The 23670-nt window shown below is 37.7% G+C and overlaps 2 protein-coding genes across 5 annotated transcripts in view; one reads left to right on the top strand and one right to left on the bottom strand.

Annotated features, from left to right (window-relative positions):
- The window catches only part of fbxo43 (F-box protein 43), a 129051-nt gene that overhangs the window by 21751 nt on the left and 83630 nt on the right, over positions 1-23670 (bottom strand). The window lies entirely within an intron of this gene.
- Positions 4675-22974, top strand: ptpn6 (protein tyrosine phosphatase non-receptor type 6). Of its 4 annotated transcripts, none has more exons than XM_083558271.1 (16): positions 4675-4797; positions 5920-5941; positions 6778-6900; positions 7947-8144; positions 11526-11706; positions 12763-12879; positions 16447-16578; positions 17367-17463; positions 17555-17634; positions 17711-17857; positions 18231-18362; positions 18514-18668; positions 19647-19714; positions 20080-20231; positions 20971-21041; positions 22673-22974. In XM_083558271.1, the coding sequence occupies exons 2-16, from the start codon at positions 5934-5936 to the stop codon at positions 22773-22775; spliced, it is 1764 nt and encodes a 587-aa protein (XP_083414397.1). In that variant the 5' UTR covers positions 4675-4797; positions 5920-5933; the 3' UTR covers positions 22776-22974. The 4 variants fall into 4 exon arrangements, with proteins under 4 accessions (XP_083414397.1, XP_083414394.1, XP_083414395.1 ...); XM_083558268.1 differs by having other exon boundaries at positions 4677-4797; positions 5912-5941; XM_083558269.1 differs by having other exon boundaries at positions 4782-4915; positions 5912-5941.

Below are 23670 nucleotides of genomic sequence, written 5' to 3'. Positions count from 1 at the left end.
CACATACTGCATCAATTAGAACATTATGGCTGCGTAAAAGAAGGATCCGGGAACTGAAATGGCCATCCTGCATTACAGATCTTTCACCCATAGAAAACATTTGGTGCATCATAAAGAGGAAGATGCGATAAAGGAGACCTAAGACAGCTGAACAACTAGAAGCCTGTATTAGACAAGATTGGGACAACATTCCTATTCCTAAACTTAAGCAACTTGTCTCCTCAGTCCCCAGACGTTTGCAGACTGTTATAAAAAGAAGAGGGGATGCCGCACAGTGCAAAACATGGAATTGTCCCAACTTTTTTGAGCCATGAAATTTAAAATCAACTTATTTTTCCCTTAAAATGGTACATTTTCTCAGTTTAAACATTTGATATGTCATCTATGTTGTATTCTGAATAAAACATTTAAATTTGAAACTTCCACATCATTGCATTCTGTTTTTATTCACAATTTGTACACAGTGTACCAACTTTTTTGGAATCAGGTTTGTATGTCAATACTGTTTTTTTCTTCTCATTGCATGCTGTTTTCAGTCTATCAACTGATTTCCTGTAATTGTGCGGCTTTTCCAATCTACCCCTCATGTATCATTTCCTGCTCTCACACACCAAATACGTACGCATTCCTGGTCACCATCTTTTCTCTGCTTGTGTTCTATGTAGTGGATGTTCATTACATTCATTAGGTAACAAAATTAGAAATGTGTTTTGTATTAATATATTAATAAGGGCTGTCAAAATTAACGCATTAACGTAAAGTGATTCTAACGCAACACATTTTAATAATGCGCGCTTAATGCAGCATGCATTTCTGTTTGATCATTTTTATTAAAGATATAAATAAATATTCAAAAATGAAAAATGTAAACCTTCAGTGCAACACGTTTATTCACGACGTCCTTGCTTTACTCATAAAAAAAATAAAATAAACTGATTTTATTTAATCAGTAAACATTTATTTTGATGCGCCAAGTCTCAAATCAGCAGCAAAATCGTCCATGGTGCACACAATTAACCCTCTGCTTAAGCTTTGCTTATTCACTTACATTTAAGACTCATAAGTGCACTAACACAGACCCATTACATGATTTTAATTGATTGTCAAATAAAATATTCGTCTTAAAATAATCTGCATAAACTCTATAGTATACTGCCACTTTATCTATTGCGGACATTTGGTTTAAGACAATGTTACTTAAATAATTGTAATTTTAATTAGTTAGTTTAAAAGCCACATTATCACTGAGCCAGTGAAATGTACGCATATGGCGGGAAAAGTCAGGCTACTTTTGTCCATAAAGTGTATATCAGCCAGAGAAATGATCAAAGTTATCAACATAAATACTTAGAAATTTGAAATATATATATATATATATATATATATATATATATATATATATATATATATATATATATATATATATATATATATATATTAAAAAAAAAAAAAAATATATATATATATATATATATATATATATATATACAGTGAGGAAAATAAGTATTTGAACACCCTGCTATTTTGCAAGTTCTCTCATTTAGAAATCATGGAGGGGTCTGAAATTGTCATCGTAGGTGCATGTCCACTGTGAGAGACATAATCTAAAAAAAAAAATCCAGAAATCACAATATATGATTTTAAAACTATTTATTTGTATGATACAGCTGCAAATAAGTATTTGAACACCTGTCTATCAGCTAGAATTCTGACCCTCAAAGACCTGTTAGTCTGCCTTTAAAATGTCCACCTCCACTACATTTATTATCCTAAATTAGATGCACCTGTTTGAGGTCGTTAGCTGCATAAAGACACCTGTCCACACCATACAATCAGTAAGAATCCAACTACTAACATGGCCAAGACCATAGAGCTGTCCAAAGACACTAGAGACAAAATTGTACACCTCCACAAGGCTGGAAAGGGCTACGGGGAAATTCCCAAGTAGCTTGGTGAAAAAAGGTCCATTGTTGGAGCAATCATTAGAAAATGGAAGAAGCTAAACATGACTGTCAATCTTCCTCGGACTGGGACTCCATGCAAGATCTCACCTCGTGGGGTCTCAATGATCCTAAGGAAGGTGAGAAATCAGCCCAGAACTACACGGGAGGAGCTGGTCAATGACCTGATAAGAGCTGGGACGACCGTTTCCAATGTTACTGTTGGTAATACACTAAGACGTCATGGTTTGAAATCATGCATTGCACGGAAGGTTCCCCTGCTTAAACCAGCACATGTCCAGGCACGTCTTAAGTTTGCCAATGACTATTTGGATGATCCAGAGGAGTCATGGGAGAAAGTCATGTGGTCAGATGAGACCAAAATAGAACTTTTGGGTCATAATTCCACTAAACGTGTTTGGAGGAAGAAGAATGATGAGTACCATCCCAAGAACACCATCCCAACTGTGAAGCATGGGGGTGGTAGCATTATGCTTTGGGGGTGTTTTTCTGCACATGGGACAGGGCGACTGCACTGTATTAAGGAGAGGATGACCAGGGCCATGTATTGCGAGATTTTGGGGAACAACCTCCTTCCCTCAGTTAGAGCATTGAAGATGGGTCGAGGCTGGGTCTTCCAACATGACAATGACCCGAAGCACACAGCCAGGATAACCAAGGAGTGGCTCTGTAAGAAGCATATCAAGGTTCTGGCATGGCCTAGCCAGTCTCCAGACCTAAACCCAATAGAGAATCTTTGGAGGGAGCTCAAACTCCGTGTTTCTTAGCGACAGGCCAGAAACCTGACTGATCTAGAGAAGATCTGTGTGGAGGAGTGGGCCAAAATCCTTCCTGCAGTGTGTGCAAACCTGGTGAAAAACTACAGGAAACGTTTGACCTCTGTAATTGCAAACAAAGGCTACTGTACCAAATATTAAAATTGACTTTCTCAGGTGTTCAAATACTTATTTGCAGCTGTATCATACAAATAAATAGTTAAAAAGTCATACATCGTGATTTCTGGATTTATTTTTTTTTAGATTATGTCTCTCACAGTGGCCATGCACCTACGATGACAATTTCAGACCCCTCCAAGATTTCTAAGTGGGAGAACTTGCAAAATAGCAGAGTGTTTAAATACTTATTTTCCTCACTGTATATATATATATATATATATATATATATATATATATATATATATATATATATATATATATATATATATATATATTAGAAAGTTAGTATAAAAGGAGGATGTTGGCTTTGTACAAAGCCGTGAGTGAGAGAGTTAGATAAAGAGAGAGGAAGTGTAAAGCTGGGTGTCAGTTGCGTGTTTAAAGTTCAAGTGGTGTTTAGTGATGTTAGCTCAAAAATGTCTCTTTTAGTCTCTCTCTTTTTCAGTCTTCATTTCCTCAAATTTGCATAAATGTCATTTAGGGTCTGTGTATATGTGTAGTTTGTGTAAAGATCACATATACACAGCTGCTTTTGTGGAACTGAAGAGTTGTTATCTTTTATGGTGTGCTTTTTTCGCAGATATTCAAATTTGAAGGGTTGCTGTGTCCAGGTGAGATGCGTTATATTTGCAATTCAAACACACGATATTTAACCTCCATGTTTTTTAGCGCTGTGAATTGTGGGAAATGTAGTTTTTTGGGGGGGGCGGGGAGGGGGTTGTGTTACATTTATAGGATCTTGTAATCAGGGACATCTCAACATTAGAGCAATCGACATGCTTTCCCAAGCAGATGACAGGCATGTGTGTGTGTGTGTGTGTGTGTGTGTGTGTGTGTGTATGCGTGTGTGTGTGTGTGAAGAGTTGTTATCTTTTATGGTGTGCTTTTTTCGCAGATATTAAAATTTGAAGGGTTGCTGTGTCCAGGTGAGATGCGTTATATTTGCAATTCAAACACACGATATTTAACCTCCATGTTTTTTAGCGCTGTGAATTGTGGGAAATGTAGTTTTTTTTTTGGGGGGGGGAGGGGGTTGTGTTACATTTATAGGATCTTGTAATCAGGGACATCTCAACATTAGAGCAATCGACATGCTTTCCCAAGCAGATGACAGGCATGTGTGTGTGTGTGTGTGTGTGTGTGTGTGTGTGTGTGTGTGTGTGTGTGTGTGTGTGTGTATGCGTGTGTGTGTGTGTGTGCGTGTGTGTGTGTGTGTCAGCAATAAGGAAGTGCAGTTTACTTTTGAACTTTGTGTGTTCACTGGATCAGTGGACAAGCTGCACATTATAGAGAGTGAGAGAAAGAGAGAGAGGTGGACAGTTGCAGAACGAGAAGGATAGACAGGTACATATGTACTAGAGAATATTATTAAATATATATATATAAAACAAAGAGAAGTGGGTGATAAATGAAGAAGCTAGTCTCAGATGGGTGGCGTTTTTTTTTGTATGTCAAAGTGTAACTTCTGTCTGTCTTTTTCTGTCTGTCTCAAAGGTCATGTAGTCAGTGGACTCCTACTGTACCTTATTTATTATGTGGCTAATCAGTTCAACACAAAGCGAGAGAGAGAGAGAGAGAGAGAGAGAGAGAGAGAGAGAGAGAGAGAGAGAGAGAGAGAGAGAGAGAGAGAGAGAGAATATAGAAGTGCAGGATGATATTTCTCTACCAACTGTTACATCTCCCCCACCACTACCACCCTTCTCAATGCACTCTTGCTTTCACTGTTCTGTGAAAAAAAAAAAAAAAAAGGAAGGAAGGAGTTTTGAGTGTGATAGCACACAAGAGAGAGAGAGAGAGAGAGAGAGAGAGAGAGAGAGAGAGAGAGGGGAAGAGGGAGGAACATAAACGGTGTATATAGGCAGAGCGGTTGACAGTTGATCATTTACCAAGCGCCGAAAACAGTAAGTGCATTTATTTTTTGCCTCTAAAAGCGAAAAAGAGACGGATAAAGAGACAGGTGGACACACAGAATACAAGAGAACGAGAAAAAGACAGAAAGACCAAAAGAGGCACAAAGAGGTACAGAACAGAAAAGAGGAAGACAGAAAAATACTGCAGGTGTATGTTAAAGTCCCATTTGTAGTATAGAAACTGAATTTGCATGAAGAAAAAAAGAAACTTAGCAAGACAGATGGAGGGATAGAGAGAAATAGGGAAAAGATGAGAAGCATGTGAAAAAGTGATTGACATAAAGATCAACCGTGGAACACAGAGGAAAACGAACAGAGCATTGTACACAAAGAAGTAAAGAAGCAGATGCACAGATGTGCTAAAGAGAAGGAAACAGACAGACAAATGGGGAAGAGAAATGGAGATAGATGAGACAGGTGGGGTAGAGAGAGGGAAACAGGCAGACAAATGATGTTTAGAGATGGACAGATGAGACAGGTGGGGTAGAAAGAGGGATACAGAGTAGAGAGAGAGGGTAAATACATAGGCATGTAGGCATAGATTGTTAGAAGTGTAGAAAGATGACCAAGGTGTGATCAAGTGAAAGGAGAGACAGAAGACAGACTGATAGAAGTTTATAAAATGAAGGAATGGAGGACAGATGGATGATGGAGTAATAGATGAGTGTAGGCTTGGACAGTTAGTGATGTAGATAAAGAGACAGACAAAGAGACAGACAGGCAAATGGAGGTGTAGACACACGATTAAGGTTTTTTAGAGAGACAGAGTTGGAGACAGAGATGGGGAAAGTCAAACTAAAGTTTAGACAGACAATTGGTGAGATAATGGACAATGGATGAACAGAGGGACAGGCATAGAGTCAGAAAGATAGATATATGTTCAGATGATGGAGTGACAGTTAGAGAAATAATGTAGAAGGGCAAGAGAACTGATTGAAAAAAGTTATTGAGTGTGCAACACTGCTAGAATGTTAGCATATTAGCACAGGCAGTGTATTTTGTCTTTGTGGCAATGTGATTGTTTATGTTGCTACAGTAAGAGTAATTTAATTTAATTTAATTTTATTAGTGTATGTAAATAACTTTTGATTTATTCTGCTTTTAGCCTTTCAGAGTGACAGGCAAAGATGGTTCGGTAAGTGCAGAGACAGACAGAGAGGATGTCTTTCTCTCTTTCTCTGTATTTGTCTTTGTCTTGATGTCTGTCTCATTATCCATATTTCTGTGTGTATTTCTGTGTTTTTACTTCTAAAAGACTTGCCTTTTTAAGTTTGTCTTCGCTTTCATCTTTATGTTTGTGTGTGTGTGGGTGTGTGTGTGTGTGTGTGTGTGTGTGTGTGTGTGTGTCTTTTACAGTGGTGTAGTGATTTAATTAAGTGAATTATGGTATGTGTAGAAGGCCTTTTCGATGTGTGTGTCTTAGTAGCTGAGAGTTTAGATCTTAGAGTGAGGATAAAAACTGTGATTACACGCTCTGTACGCATTGTATGTATTTTCTCTTAATTAAATATATTTAAATCTTCTCAACATAAATTTATTTATTATAAATGTTTTATTAATGTTCTTTTTCTTCCTCTTCTTCTTCTCCTCCTACACTTCTTCTTATTATTACGTAGCTGTAGATCTTTGCCATGAACCTCACCCAGCTCTTTATCCAGATATTTTTTCTCGCAGCTTCAATTACTGAACCCACACACACACACACACACACACACACACACACACACACACACACACACACACACACACACACAATTTGTTGCTGGTTGTTTGAGAATCAATTAAATTGTCCTTCTTGTCTCTATATTTTTTGTGGTTTTCCTTTTTTCCTCCCTGTCAGGTTCCTGTTTTCGGTGTTTCTTTCACACTTCTGATTTATTATTTTGTAACAGAGTCAGCTGAAGTAATTGTGTGTGTGTGTGTGTGTGTGTGTGTGTGTGTGTGTGTGTGTGTGTGTGTGTGTGTGTGTAGGTGGTTCCACAGAGACCTGTCAGGTTTAGAGGCAGAATCTCTCTTAAAGACTCGTGGAGTTGATGGTAGTTTCTTGGCGAGGCCGAGTAAAAAAAATGTTGGTGATTTCTCTCTGTCTGTCAGGTACCGACACTTAACACACCTTTATTCTTTCATTCTTTATTTCACGCTACTTGCTGTCATTTATTCATTTTTTAATGACCACCTCGTTATTACACCTTTATTATAAAAGCACAACTGCAACCCCTGTAATAGTGCAGCCCTTGTAACCTCCCACGACTAAACGGCTAAAATATGTAGCTTTTAATATTTTTAACAGAAAATCATTAGTCAGATTTAACAAATGCCCTCCTAAAACTCTCCCGTGCCTCGATTTGCTCGCTCACTTTTTGCTGAAATTAAGGAAAAGGAGGAAAATCAAGACACATGGAAATTTACAGTCTTGATCTCAAAAGTAGAACGTGATTATTAATATAAAAATATTTGATGCAAAATTCATGTCTGTGTGTACAAAATTCTTCAAAAATATTTTTCTCTTACTAGATTAGTCATTATGTTCCACACCTCATGCAGGGGGGCTGATAAAAAGCTCAGAAATGGATACAGGAAAGACAGAGCTGGGGGAGATCTACAGGACGGAGTTCAGTTCTTGCTCATTTTCTGACCAATTATTTGATCTTAAAAGCATTAAAACACTCATATTTTGTTATTTTGTTCTTTGTGTTGGCCTTGTTCAAGGACCATTATGCCATTATACCATTATCTCCCACCCCCCAACTATATATTGATATACAGATATTTACTTTATTCACATATAAAATTGAGAGTCTTGAGCAAATAAGAGAAATAAAATGATGAAAGGAAATAAAGATTTACATGTAACATTAGATGTAACAAAAAATTCCCAACAATTCATCTTTCATTTCTTCAGAAATACAGTGAACAGCAGATCACGTCTACAATACATGTCTACTGCGTTCTTCCGCTTCAGCTCAAAAAGAACGCTGTGAAGTTCTTTGCAGAACTTTTCACAGCTGTATGTTAATCTACACTTACAGATAATACACAAGTGCAAAAAGTTTAATAAAACTGGGGATAAAACTGATAAGAGAAAATAATTTAAATTAACTGTGTGTTTCTCTGTGTGTGTGTGTGTGTGTGTGTTTCAGAGTGGGAGATAGTGTGACACACATCCGTATCCAGAACACAGGAGATTATTATGATCTGTATGGAGGGGAAAAGTTTGCGACTCTGTCAGAGTTGGTGGATTATTACACTGGGGAACAACACGGGATTCTGCAGGACAAAGACGGAACCATCATCCAGCTCAAATACCCGGTCAACTGCTCCGATCCTACTACCGAGAGGTCATATCACACAAACACACACACACACACACACACACATACACACACACACACACACACACACACACACACACACACACACATATATATAAATACACACAAATACACACAAAGTGTGATAATACGGAATTAATGGCTGCTGTTTAGCCAAAGTGTGACAGTGTCAATTACAGTATTGTGGTAAAGCTAAACACAATGGAAAACTCAAAACCCAGATACACACACATATACACGCAGCGACACGCACAGACACTCACAAACACATACACGCACATGCAGTAAGCATTTATAGTGCCCTGTTGTATTAAAACATTAATCCACTTTATATTTGTAAAGATATGAACAGCATGAAGTTAATAAAAAATAAAGATAAGGTACAAAAATAAGAGTTGCAACACAAGAAAAAGAAGGAATTTGCCAAATAATAATTCTGATTGAATTAAAAACAGCACGATAAGACAACAGGAGTCCATAGAACAAAGATGGATGAAGAACTATCTTGTGCTGCTGTAATTCAGCTTTTTGTTTAGAGATTTGTTTAGCTCCCATGTCATGTGCAGCATGTGGCAGGGATGCTCATGTTTAATATTACAGGATAATGTTGCAGACTTTTGAAGATTTTTAAAAAGTGAAAGGAACAAATGCTTTAAAAAAGAATACATAAAATTAATTGCGACTGTGCAAATTGCAAATGTAGTCTAACAGCCGAGACGTGTTCATTGTGTGAAGGTGAACTTTTTCCCATTAATACAAACTAAACCGTCATCTACTTGCTTTAACTTTGATTGATCTCATTATAAACGTCATCATTAGCCTCGTAGCTCCTTGTAGCCCTTGTAGCTTCGCTGTGTGTTTGTGTGTGTGTGTGTGTGTGTGTGTGTGTGTGTGTGTGTGTGTGTAAGAGAGAGACATAGATTACTTTGTAGCTGATAAAATGTGTGTGTTTCTGCATGGTAATTTGTTGATTTTATGTGTGAAATTCAGATATATTTAAGAGAAGTGATTTGTTAATTGTGAAATCAAAGTTAACACTTTGTTATATCCTCCCCCACCTCCCCTACACACATACATACACACATACATACATACATACATACATACATACATACATACATACATACATGCATGCATACATTACTCCTAAAGGTTGTATCGCCCATGTTAGTAATCCAACTCTTATATCATTCTGTAGCTTAGTGTGTATAGTATGGTGTATAGTGTATGACATGTGGTTCATGGTACATAGTGTATATTGGGTTGTGTATTGTCTGGAATATGGTCTTTAATGTATATTGTATTGAGTGTAGTATATGGTCTATAGTGTATTGTGTATAGGTTGTAGTGTGTGGTATATGGTCTACAGTGCATAGAGTATTGTGTATACACTACATTATAGAAGATTTGTGTGTTTGTGTGTTTGTGTGTGTGTGTGTGTGTGTGTGTGTGTGTGTGTGTGTGTGTGTGTGTGTGTGTGTGTGTGTGTGAAAAAAATCACTCACCCGTCCCATTTAGCTTCCTCTTTTGATCTGCGGTTGGAAACTTCAATTTTGACACATTTGCAAACTGACCATCAACATCTCTCTTTCTCCTGTTTCTCATTCTCTTTCTTCCTCTCATTGGGTAACCCTTACAGCGTCTTTATGAACCCTTTAACAGAAGGCTTCCATTTCAGAAATATCCATGTAGAACCCATTTAGGAAGATAGATCTATTTTTTTAAAGTGTTGTGTGTGTGCTGTGTATAAGGCTGTGCAGTTTCAAGTGCTGTTCAGCTTTATTGAGGGCTGATTCCTGTATCAAAATCTAATGGTAACATTAGAGTTAGTGTGACGGTGGAAATGAAAAAATACAAACGTGGCATCTGAACACTGCAGTTCATACTGCGACTGTATGTAGTCTCTTGTCCAGTGATGTCACAACTTACATTACAGAAAGGCTGATTAAAAGAAACTATAGATAATGTGTCGGCCAAAAATTTTATGTTTTTCTGTGAAAAGTAACGTTTATGCCTGAAATCATCACTTAGTCTCCTAACTCAGTTTATTGACTAGCAGGTGTAAAATATTGTGTAAATAATCCATATTTTAATCTACTGGAATTGCTGTAAATCTAATTTAGCATTGGCAAAGAAACCAGGCTAGTTCCAATAAATTACTAGCACGTTCTCAATATTAAATTTCACATCAGATTAGAGTTCTATATTCTTGCGAGGTAAATGAGATGCCTCATTTATCGACACTATTTCTTTGCTTAGACCTTGAGAGTACAAGAGTTTGTCTTAAAGTGAGACTCATGTAAAGTAAAAATACACCAGAATAGCATTAGTATAGTAATGTAAAGTACTGAACTGCTGATGTATTTTCCACTTCTGTTGGCTCTCCCAAATCATAGCTGTAGTTATGTTTATTTTTTGAGATGCTAATAAGAAAAGATGTGGGTGTAAATTAAAATTAATCAGTCAACATTTATAAAAGCCTCCAGCAAGAAACAAATGGAGTGACTCACAAACAGGTCACTAATCGCTCTTCAGGTATACCTCTGGAGAACCCTAAATCTTTTTTCTTTTTTTGTGTAGCATCTCCAGGTAAAACCTTTAAGAACCCATCTTGACGATCCAGATCCAGAGAAATGACTATGATAACTCATTGTACTGAGCACCAATTTATATCCTAGCATGCTAATGTGCTGCTTTTACTTGAAAGTAATTAAACCAAGCTAAACTTATAACAGCAGTGTGTGTGTGTGTGTGTGTGTGTGTGTGTGTGTGTGTGTGTGTGTGTGTGTGTGTGTGTGTGTTATTTACTGCACTTAGTGTTTCTTAAAGAGGAAGGCCATGGCTAAAAATACACTCATGTCTCAAGCTGTCATCGGAAAATTTTCCGACCGCAGTACAGGAAGCTGAGCTGTAGAAACTGAGAACTGAACCAAAATTGAACACACACACACACACACACACACACACACACACACACACACACACACACACACACACACAGTACTGTAGTGGCATAATTGCACTGACTTAATTAGTATTACAGTTAGCAGCATGCATTCCTATATTAAAAAAAATACCACTTCTCTGTGCTGCTGTAAAACATGAATTTGTATTTCTATCTATCTATCTATCTATCTATCTATCTATCTATCTATCTATCTATCTATCTATCTGTCTGTCTGTCTGTCTGTCTGTCTGTCTGTCTGTCTGTCTGTCTGTCTGTCTGTCTGTCTGTCTGTACATCTATACATCTATACATCTATACATCTATACACACAATGTAGATGTCATTCCTCTGTACAGAAATCTTTCTGTCTATCTGTGTGTCTTGTCTGTTTCTCTGTCTTATGTCTGCCTCTCATTCTGTATGTGTGTATGTGTCTGCAGGTGGTACCATGGTCACCTGTCAGGTCCGGATGCAGAGAAATTGTTGCGTGAGCGTGATGAAGTGGGGATGTTCCTGGTGCGTGAGTCTCTGTCCAATCCAGGAAACTATGTCCTGTCTGCTCTCACTGACGAGAGGAACACTAAGGGCAAGCGAGTCTCTCATATCAAGATTCACTATAACGTAAGACTCACACACATTGTGTGTCTGTGTTTGTGTGTTGTGAATGATGTGAAAAGGAGCTCATTATGAACAGAAATGTAGAATGGCCCTTCTCCATACAACCACACTGAGGCGCTACTGCTTTACATCAAATGAATTAGAGCATGTGTATGTGTGTGTGTGTGTGTGTGTGTGTGTGTGCGCGTGTGTGTGTGTGTGTGTGTGTGTATATATGTGTGTGTGTGTGTGTGTGTGTGTGTGTGTGTGTGTGTGTGTGTGTGTGTGTGTGTGTGTGTGTGCTTGACTGAGTGGATTAGCTGCTACTAAAGCTAATCCTATTCAGCCCATGCATATAATTGTGGGTTTTAATTCTCCCTGAAAGACACCATTGTCTGGAAAAATTAGCAAGATTTATGTGTGTGTGTGTGTGTGTGTGTGTGTGTGTGTGTGTGTGTGTGTGTGTGTGTGTGAATATACACTACATTGTATTACTTTTAATATTTCATATATTCCCATCTGTCATCTGAGATTTTTACAACTGCATGTTAATTACCCATAACGCACCAAGTTAAAGTCATAAGAACACTTGCTATCCAGCCAAGTAAAAATGGAGTATAGAGAATCCTGGCAATCTCACTGACATGTAGTCTATCATTGTCATTTATACGCATGCATTGATCATATGAACAGCAAAACTGTTTGAAACCTTAGTTCGAGCCATTGATTTGTTGGTAAATCAGTAAGAAAAAGTCTTCGTTTGATACAAAGTAGCATCATTCACTCAGCAATGGCTGCTAACACATTTAATATTATTCTCACCCTATTAGAAATCAACTTATATTGTAACTGACTAATATCAGCTAGCATTAATAACACAGATATACTTTTTTGCTTAGCTCTGATTGCAGATTTATGCAAGTATGAAAGTACAATGCTGTGTACATGTATGCTATCTAGGGGTTCAGGAGGTACAAAAGTCTTCTGTGGTATATAGTTTTTTATCATTTCCCCATCTGTAAAAAAGATGGGAAAGAATAGAGTGTAATTAGAACATGTGATGTTTGTGATTCGTTTCAGGATAACGGCTACACTGTGGGGGGGAAAGAGGTGTTTGAAACGTTGTCTGATTTTGTGGAGCATTACAAAAGAACACCAATCGAGGAAGTCACTGGAACCAAAGTTTACCTAAAACAGGTGAGAGAAATCCTTACAGTATTTTGCCAGGCAACTGATAATGATATGCAATTACATTAAAACATACATTTAATCACACACACACACACACACACACACACACACACACACACACACACACACACACATACACACACACACACACACACACACACACACACACACACACACACACACACACACACACATCATATTTTATACATAAATATAATAATATACATCCAGATCAACTTACATTTATCTTTTTTATACAATCGAGGGGTTAAGGGCCTTGCTCAGGGGCCCAGGAGGGGCAGATTGGTGTGGCTGGGATTTGCCTTTACCATTAAACTACGACCTCCACTATATACAAACCACACTTACACCACACACACATTTAAACACACCATATACACTAGATACACATACCAAACAACTACATAACACATGCAATACAACTACATACACATACCATAAAACTACCTACACATACCATACAACTACATAACACATGCAATACAACTACATACACATACCATAAAACTACCTACACATACCATACAACTACATAACACATGAAATACAACTACATACACATACCATACAACTACCTACACATACCATACAACTACATAACACATGCAATACAACTACATACACATACCATACAACTACCTACACATACCATACAACTACCTACACATACCATACAACTACATAACATATGCAATACAACTACCTACACATACCATACAACTACCTACACATACCATACAAATACATAACACATGCAATACAACTACATACACATACCATACAACTACCTACACATACCATACAACTACATAACACATGCAATACAACTACATACACATACCATACAACTACCTACACATACCATACAACTACATAACACATGCAATACAACTACATACACATACCATACAACTACCTACACATACCATACAACTACATAACACATGCAATACAACTACATACACATACCATACAACTACCTACACATACCATACAACTACCTACACATACCATACAACTACCTACACATACCATACAACTACATAACACATGCAATACAACTACATACACATACCATACAACTACCTACACATACCATACAACTACCTACACATACCATACAACTACATACACATACCATACAACTACATACACATACTATACAACTACATACACATACCATACAACTACATACACATACCATACAACTACCTACACATACCATACAACTACCTACACATACCATACAACTACATACACATACCATACAACTACCTACACATACCATACAATTACCTACACATACCATACAACTACCTACACATACCATACAACTACCTACACATACCATACAACTACATACACATACCATACAACTACCTACACATACCATACAACTACCTACACATACCATACAACTACATACACATACCATACAACTACATACACATACCATACAACTACCTACACATACCATACAACTACCTACACATACCATACAACTACATAACACATGCAATACAACTACATACACATACCATACAACTACATACACATACCATACAACTACCTACACATACCATACAACTACATAACACATGCAATACAACTACATACACATACCATACAACTACATACACATACCATACAACTACCTACACATACCATACAACTACATAAACATACCACACGTGCACCATAAACACCACACCTACATACCAATTACACAATACACACACTATACACATACCACATATACACCATACATACACCATACATACACCATGTTCTCTTAATGTAATATAACAACGATAAAAGTATAAACCATACAGAGTTTAAAAGTTGTCTATTGAATGTACTGTGATATTTATATGATTTTGTATTAGCTTTTGTATTAGTCACCCATGTCATATACAGTGAGGAAAATAAGTATTTGAACACCCTGCTATTTTGCAAGTTCTCCCACTTAGAAATCATGGAGGGGTCTGAAATTGTCATCGTAGGTGCATGTCCACTGTGAGAGACATAATCTAAAAAAAAAAACCTAGAAATCACAATGTATAATTTTTAAACTATTTATTTGTATGATACAGCTGCAAATAAGTATTTGAACACCTGTCTATCAGCTAGAATTCTGACCCTCAAAGACCTGTTAGTCTGCCTTTAAAATGTCCACCTCCACTACATTTATTATCCTAAATTAGATGCACCTGTTTGAGGTCGTTAGCTGCATGAAGACACCTGTCCACCCCATACAATCAGTAAGAATCCAACTACTAACATGGCCAAGACCAAAGAGCTGTCCAAAGACACTAGAGACAAAATTGTATACCTCCACAAGGCTGGAAAGGGCTACGGGGAAATTGCCAAGCAGCTTGGTGAAAAAAGGTCCACTGTTGGAGCAATCATTAGAAAATGGAAGAAGCTAAACATGACTGTCAATCTCCCTCAGACTGGGGCTCCATGCAAGATCTCACCTCGTGGGGTCTCAATGATCCTAAGGAAGGTGAGAAATCAGCCCAGAACTACACGGGAGGAGCTGGTCAATGACCTGAAAAGAGCTGGGACCACCGTTTCCAAGGTTCCTGTTGGTAATACACTAAGACATCATGGTTTGAAATCATGCATGGCACGAAAGGTTCCCCTGCTTAAACCAGCACATGTCCAGGCACGTCTTAAGTTTGCCAATGACCATTTGAATGATCCAGAGGAGTCATGGGAGAAAGTCATGTGGTCAGATGAGACCAAAATAGAACTTTTGGGTCATTATTCCACTAAACGTGTTTGGAGGAAGAAGAATGATGAGTACCATCCCAAGAACACCATCCCTACTGTGAAGCATGGGGGTGGTAGCATCATGCTTTGGGGGTGTTTTTCTGCAGGGCAACTGCACTGTATTAAGGAGAGGATGACGGCCATGTATTGCGAGATTTTGGGGAACAACCTCCTTCCCTCAGTTAGAGCATTGAAGATGGGTCGAGGCTGGGTCTTCCAACATGACAATGACCTGAAGCACACAGCCAGGATAACCAAGGAATGGCTCTGTAAGAAGCATATCAAGGTTCTGGCGTGGCCTCGCCAGTCTCCAGACCTAAACCCAATAGAGAATCTTTGGAGGGAGCTCAAACTCTGTGTTTCTCAGCGACAGGCAAGAAACCTGACTGATCTAGAGAAGATCTGTGTGGAGGAGTGGGCCAAAATGCCTCCTGCAATGTGTGCAAACCTGGTGAAAAACTACAGGAAACGTTTGACCTCTGTAATTGCAAACAAAGGCTACTGTACCGAATATTAACATTGACTTTCTCAGGTGTTCAAATACTTATTTGCAGCTGTATCATACAAATAAATAGTTAAAAAAATCATATATTGTGATTTCTGGATTTTTTTTTTAGATTATGTCTCTCACAGTGGACATGCACCTACGATGACAATTTCAGACCCCTCCATGATTTCTAAGTGGGAGAACTTGCAAAATAGCAGGGTGTTCAAATACTTATTTTCCTCACTGTATAAAAAATATTCTGTCTTTGTGTCCTATTCTGTGTCTCTCAGCCCTATTACTCCACCAGAGTGAATGCATCAGCAATCGACAGCAGGGTGAAGCAGCTGGATCAGTCCATTGAGCCCAAAAGCGAAGAAGGAGGAGACAAAAAGATCAAAGCTGGATTCTGGGAGGAGTTTGATGTAAGTGTGCACTGGCTAATCTCTAAATCAAGTTCACTTCTAGCTAGTCTACAGGGATTTGTAAATGATCAGTCAATCTTTTTTTTTTTTTTTTTTTTTTTTTGCATAACGAGGCACTTTATTAATATCAGAGCTCTTGTATTGTTTGGCAAAAATCGAAACATGTAGTTTGTTTTGACTAACAACCAGATACAACCTAAAGTAATAAAAAACTTATTGCATGTATGCTTTGTTTTAAATCACCATAGTTGTTAGGCTTTGGGATTGAACTAATCTCCACTTTGAGTTTTGGTATTCTTTGGCCTTTTAGAATTGGCCAAAGTTTGGGCTATGGGGATTTGCTTTGGAGATTTTGGCTATTCTTCCGGCTTTAAAGATAGGATAATGTTTGCGTTTTGGGGAAATACTGATCCTTAAATTTCAGGTATTTTCTCTTTGGGCTTTGGACTTCTGGGTCCTTCGGGGTTTGATTGAGCCCTATAGCTCGAAGACTATATAACCCCTAAAGTAAATGTTGGGTGTATGTCATAATTTAGGCTTTTCATACTTTAACGTTCAGACTTTAGAGATTAGCTAGTTTTCGGGCTTTGAATTTTAGCTAGTCTTTAAGGTTTTAGGATGAGTATCATACTAGGAACGTATAATATTATTACAGTTGAGAAGTGTGAATAGGGTGGTGATTTGGGGCACAGCCTGTGTACTACTCAGACTCTGGAACTGATAAGTGACTGCTTGATTTGGATTGATGAATATGTTTGTTCTGTTCTTATTGTCCTGTTTCTGTGCAGGCTTTGCAGAAGCTTGATAGTAAAATGAAGAAGAGCAGAGATGAAGGGATGCGGCCAGAGAACAAAAGCAAAAACAGATACAAAAACATCTTGCCTTGTGAGACAATACTAAATATTATAAAATCGTACAGAGATTTTAAACATTCCGCAGAGTTTAAATAAAATTGTAATTCCCTTTATCTCTTCAGTTGATGAAACCAGAGTGATTCTGCAGGGTGGAGACCCCAACGTGGTTGGATCTGATTATATTAATGCCAACTATGTCAAGGTATTTTTCAAACAAAGTAAGAAATGCATACATAAAAAAATTCTATGAATGCTCATACTGTTCTTTATCGCTGTAGAATAAGATGTGTGAGAGCTGTCCTCCAAAAGTCTACATTGCGTGTCAAGGCTGTCTGGCAACAACTGTCAATGATTTCTGGCAAATGGTTTGGCAAGAAGAGACACGGGTCATCGTCATGACGACACGGGAGGTCGAGAAAGGACGGGTCTGTATTGTGGATAAGCCAGCAATTTATTTGTTATTACCTCCTCTGATGGTGCCTATAAATTAACTGCAGAATAAAGGTTGTGTCTAACATTTCTTTAGGTGGTGTTTTGGAAAGGGGCTTAAAATGGACAATGTTGTATTAAGAATTCTACCTACACTCATTTTTAGCTCTGTAAAATGATTTACGTGTTAGTAAATTTCTGTTTTGAAACGTGACATTATGTTGGATGATTTGCATACCGGAAGATTATTATTTGATTCAATTAAAATTGTTATAATTGTTATTATAACTTTGAATAGGAAATAGCGAGTAGGGTATGAGATGGGACAGTTGCAGGACGTTGAATAATTCTGTTTTTGTTGCTTTGCAGAATAAGTGTGTTCCATACTGGCCCAATTCTAATGAGACGAAGGAGTTTGGGAACTACATAGTGACCGCAATAACAGAGAGAGATGCTGATGATTATAAAGTCAGAGTGATGGAGGTTGCACTGAATGATGGGGTACATGCAGCCTTTTTAACCTAATGTTATTACACCAAATCACAGCAAATCACACTGAATAACATTACATCACATCACATCACATCAAGCAACACCTGACAATAGTGATGTTTGTGTGTTGACACTGTGTGTGTGTGTGTCTGTGTGTTAGAGTGAGATGCCAAGAGAGATCTGGCACTTTCAGTACCTGAGCTGGCCGGATCACGGTGTCCCTGAGAAGCCAGACAAAGTCCTTAGTTTCCTTAACCAGGTCAACAGCAAGCAGCAGGAGTTTTCTGGTGTGGGGCCCATGATCATTCATTGCAGGTAACACACACTCCCACTGTGCCACACATCACCTGGGCTCAATTTAGGTACATGTGTGCAGCATGGTGTTTGTGTATCCTGTGTATCTGCACATTTACTGTGACACCAGGCTAAAGATGAAGCAGTTAGCAGTGAGACAGTCACACACTCATACTTATGAGAATATATGTTTAAATGTATTAGTATGTCTTTATGGTAGATGTCGTCCCTCCTACTATTGAGGTTGTGTTGCTGTGGATATAATTACACAATAGAATGATTGAATATTGTTATAAATGATAATTTATGTTTAAAAGAAAAACAATTAAACTGACGTTCAGGTGGCCATCACATACCACATGTGGACTGCATAAAAGTTCGGCTTTCCTGGAACACCAATCAGGCATAACATTACGACCACTGACAGGTGAAGTGAATATCACTGAGGATCTCTTCATCATGGCACCTGTTAGTGAGTGGGATATATAAGGCAGCAAGTGAACATTTTATCCTCAAAGTTGATGTGTTAGAAGCAGAAAAAATAGGCAAGCGTAAGGATTTGAGCAAGTTTGGGGCCAAATTGTGATGGCTAGATGACTGCAGCTCTAGTGGGATGTTCCTGGTCTGCAGTGGTCAGTATCTATCAAAAGTGGTCCAATGAAGAAACAGTGGTTAACCACCGACAGGTCATCGGAGGCTGCGGCTCATTGATGCATTTGGGGAGAGAAGGCTGGGCCGTGTTTTCTGATCCAACAGACGATCAGACGATCTCCTGTAGCTCAAATTAATGAAGAACTTAATGCTATTTATACTCAACGGGTCAAGACTGTTTTGGCAGCAAAAGGGGAACCAACACAATATTAGGAAGGTGGCCATAATGTCATGCCTGATCAGTGTATATATGTATAATCTATAAATGTAATAATAATACTAATATTAATACTACTACTACTAATAATAATTATATTAATTAGTATTAATGTGTGCATGTATTTTTAGTGCTGGAATTGGGCGAACAGGAACCATCGTTGTCATTGACATGCTGATAGAAACAATCGACAATAAAGGTGGAGCCATCTGTCTATTTGTCACTCTGTGTCTGCCTGTCTCTTTTTCTGTCTCTATGTCTCTGTTTGTCTGTCTCTCTCAGTGAGAATGTACATGGTTAGATAAGCTCTGTATTTAATAATAATAATAATAATAATAATAATAATAATAATAATAATAATAATAATAATAAAGTACTGTGTTAAATTCAAGAGAAAAGTAGAGAAATAACCTGTAAAGAATAAAGTGTAATTTCTAGAATAAAGTTCTCAGGAATGTGATGAGATGGAGATCAAAGTAATCACACTAATTTTAAACATGACAGAGAGCCCATATCACATGACTATAATACTAAAAAAAAGTCCCTGTATATGTGTGTGAACAGGTGTGGACTGTGATATCGATATACAGAAGTGTATCCAGATGGTGAGAGAACAGAGGTCGGGGATGGTGCAGACGGAGGCGCAGTATCGCTTCATTTATTTCGCCATGCTGAAGTATACAGAGTCTGAGAAAGACTTACAAAAAGCCAGAATGGTGAGAAGGGAAGGATTAAAGGAAATAAATATACAGAAAAGAGTGATGAAGAGAGGCAGGGATGACAGAGGGAAAAAGGAAAGATGGAGCTTGGAGCAGAAATGGAGACAAAAAAAAACCCCTAGTTTTTGTAGAAATAGTATTTTAATAAGCACACTCCTTGCAATTCAACACATTGTAGAACCTCCAGATCCAGGATTTATGGCATAATCTCTATTAGATTTACACACCTGGATCCTTTAGTTTTACTCCCCTTTTCTGGTCAGGATGGATCAATTTTCATTTACCAGATTCTGAAATAAGGCATGGTCTTTGACTGGCTGCTTTAACAAATTTAGGGTCTAACAAATGTATTTTCTAATACATTCAGTTCTACCACAGTTATGGTTTAACACATTTAAGCTCTAACACATTAAGGTTCTTGGTATTAAACCACTGCAGTGTTCAGGCTGCATAGAGTATTCATTCTCCTTCAGAATTCTCCTTATCTCCTTTTTTATGTCTATGACTAATCCCCTCTGGACCTAGAACTAATAAATAGTAGGGGGTTGAATGCTTAAACAATCACACTATTTGTAATAATATTTCTCATTTTTTCTTAATGTCAGTATTAAGGGATGTGTATTGTATAATTAGAAAATGCAAGTTAATTTCAGTTTCACTGCACATTGGAAAAGTTCAGAGTGAATAATTATGCATAGCACTATATGTATGTTCATCAATTGTGTGTGTGTTCCAGGTCACAGACACAGAGTATGGGAACCTGTCACTACCGTCCAAACATGCCAAAGCCACCCGCAAAGTCTCCAAGTAAGTTACTGGGAAAGTGGAAGTGGGTGGCAGGGGGAAGAGGGAAGAATACACTATTTCAAGCACGCACGCACGCACGCACACACACACACACACACACACACACACACACACACACACACACACACACACACACACACACACACAGTGTTATCTGAGTCTGACAGTTCAACGTCCAGCTGAGCATTCCACAGATGAAATATAAAAAAAGGGAACAGACAGAGATGAGGAAAGGCAGAGAGAGAGAGAGAGAGAGAGAGAGAGAGAGAGAGAGAGAGAGAGAGAGAGAGAGAGAGAGAGAGAGAGAGAGAGAGAGAGAGAGAGAGAGAGAGAGAGAGAGAGAGAGAGAGAGAGAGAGAAAAATGCTCTAGAATTATAATCTCCAAGCCTACGGGCTAATTAGTGTTTAGAACAGAGCATTGTGAGTTGAGGTTTGATTGGAACAAAGAGGATTAAACTCTGTGTGTGTGTGTGTGTGTGTGTGTGTGTGTGTGTGTGTGTGTGTGTGTGTGTGTGTGTGTGTGTGTGTGTGTGTGTGTGTGTGTGTGTGTGTGAGCGAACCTGCCTGCCTGTGTGCTTGTGTGTCTGTACATCAATGTTTACATGTCCCTCAGGACCCACCAGTGCCTTTTAACCCCAACTTGTAAACAATTGAACACTAACACTGTTTTAAAAAAAAGTCTCAGTGAATTTTTGTGTATTTTGTTTTTATGGTCTTTATACATTCACTACAGTTATGTGCTAAACTTTACACACCCTTGAGATTTTTGATTAGGAAAAACTCTAAATAGCTTCATATTCATTTCAAGACCTTATCTTAAAAGTGACTATATTAGAAGTATTTGTGAGAGAGATGTTTATACTGACTTCACCCAGATTTTTAATACTAATATATTAAACTAATTTATTTGCATTTTATATAATGATAAGAAAAAACAATTCTTGTATTTATTTTACAAATAGCAGTGATAGCCTGTTCCACACACACATTTAGATAAATATGAGCTCTTATAGGACAAGCATGGGCATTGGGTCAGAGGAAAAGGACACAAACTGTTTTTTTTTCTGCAGAACTGAACCCTATAAACAGTGTAATCATCATCCAGACATCTCCAATTAACATTGCAGCCAAGTGAATTAACCAACAAACACAAACAAGCCCTAACATGCACTGACCACTACTGACCAAGTACAGCTTTTTGAGTAAACCAACTCCACCTCTTTTAAAATCAGAGAATGTGTTGGCCATATTGTTTACAAATATTAGCAAACTCCTAGAACGAGTGTACAAAGAATGTAATTGTATATCATAATTATTATGCAAATTATTGTAAATCTGATTATTCTTTGGTGTCCATGTTCTAAAATTAATTATTTTTAATGAATTAAATAATCCTGATCTGGCCTTAGCGCCACCACTGTAAGTGACCACACCTTAAACTGTATTAAACCATTTTATACAAAGGCATTCAGGAGTTACAGGAACTGTTTTTGAACCTCTTTTTGATAATTATTGAGAAAGTAAGAATCGTCTTAAAAACAATTCCAAACACTTTGTGCTTGGACCTCTAATAATGCTGCTGCAGCTGAAGACAACAATGATGATAACAATAAAAACATATGTGTTTCAGGAATAAAGAGGATGTGTATGAGAATCTGGGAGCGAAGGGAAAGAAAGATGTGAAAAAGCAGAAATCGGAGGAGAAGAAGAGCGGCTCTGTGAGGAAACGATAAAATGAGAGAGGAATAATAATGTGCCTCACCTGTTCAGGGTCATTCCAGTTATTATTATTATTATTATTATTATTATTATTATTATTATTATATTGTTCAGCTCAAACACAGAACATATTAATATGATTGATTTAGTAATGATTCTGTAAACTGTAATTTTAAAACAAGTGCATTTTCAATAAAAATATTTCTCCAATAATTTGCACTGTGGAATACACTGATATTTACTCACAATAACATTTACTAACACACACACACACACACACACACACACACACACACACACACACACACACACACACACACACACACACACACACACACACACACACACACACACTTCTGCCTCTTGTGAGCTGTGATTCATCTGGAACGGACACAGTGTGTGTGTGTGTGTGTGTGTGTGTGTGTGTGTGTGTGTGTGTGTGTGTGTGTGTGTGTGTGTGTGTGTGTGTGTGTGTGTAATTGTGGTGAGCAGGTTAAACTGGTCTATCCTGTTTTAATTTGAATTGTATCATCCAGATGTGTGATTATATAAAAGGAAGTGAGCTCAGTGCACACATTAACACTGAGCAGACTGTTCTAAAACACACAGATAAGTTCCCTTTGCTGGGTTCCTCTAACTGCTGCATCAGATTTAGTACAGTGATACTCACCTAAAAAGGCAAAAAGAAAACAACACCCACCTACCTCAAACCACTTATCTCAGCTTACACTGGGTTTTGCCATCTCTTAAGGTACATTTAAGATCGACCAGCAGCAAGCTTCTTCTTTGTTGTAATACATAGGTGGTAGAATGAACTTTCATTTTATATATATATATATATATATATATATATATATATATATATATATATATATATATATATATATATACACACTATATGTATGTAGT

Source organism: Silurus aristotelis (genome assembly GCF_946808225.1).
Source record: "Silurus aristotelis genome assembly, chromosome: 1".
Taxonomy (NCBI): domain Eukaryota; kingdom Metazoa; phylum Chordata; class Actinopteri; order Siluriformes; family Siluridae; genus Silurus; species Silurus aristotelis.
This window is presented reverse-complemented; position numbering and strand designations above follow the sequence as displayed.

Bases quoted from the DNA above. Each gene is read 5' to 3' on its own strand.
- ptpn6 (XM_083558271.1), top strand. The intron at 12,880-16,446 runs GTGAGAGAAATC...TGTGTCTCTCAG, and splicing joins CCAAAGTTTACCTAAAACAG to CCCTATTACTCCACCAGAGT. The intron at 17,464-17,554 runs GTGAGACAATAC...TTATCTCTTCAG, and splicing joins ATACAAAAACATCTTGCCTT to TTGATGAAACCAGAGTGATT.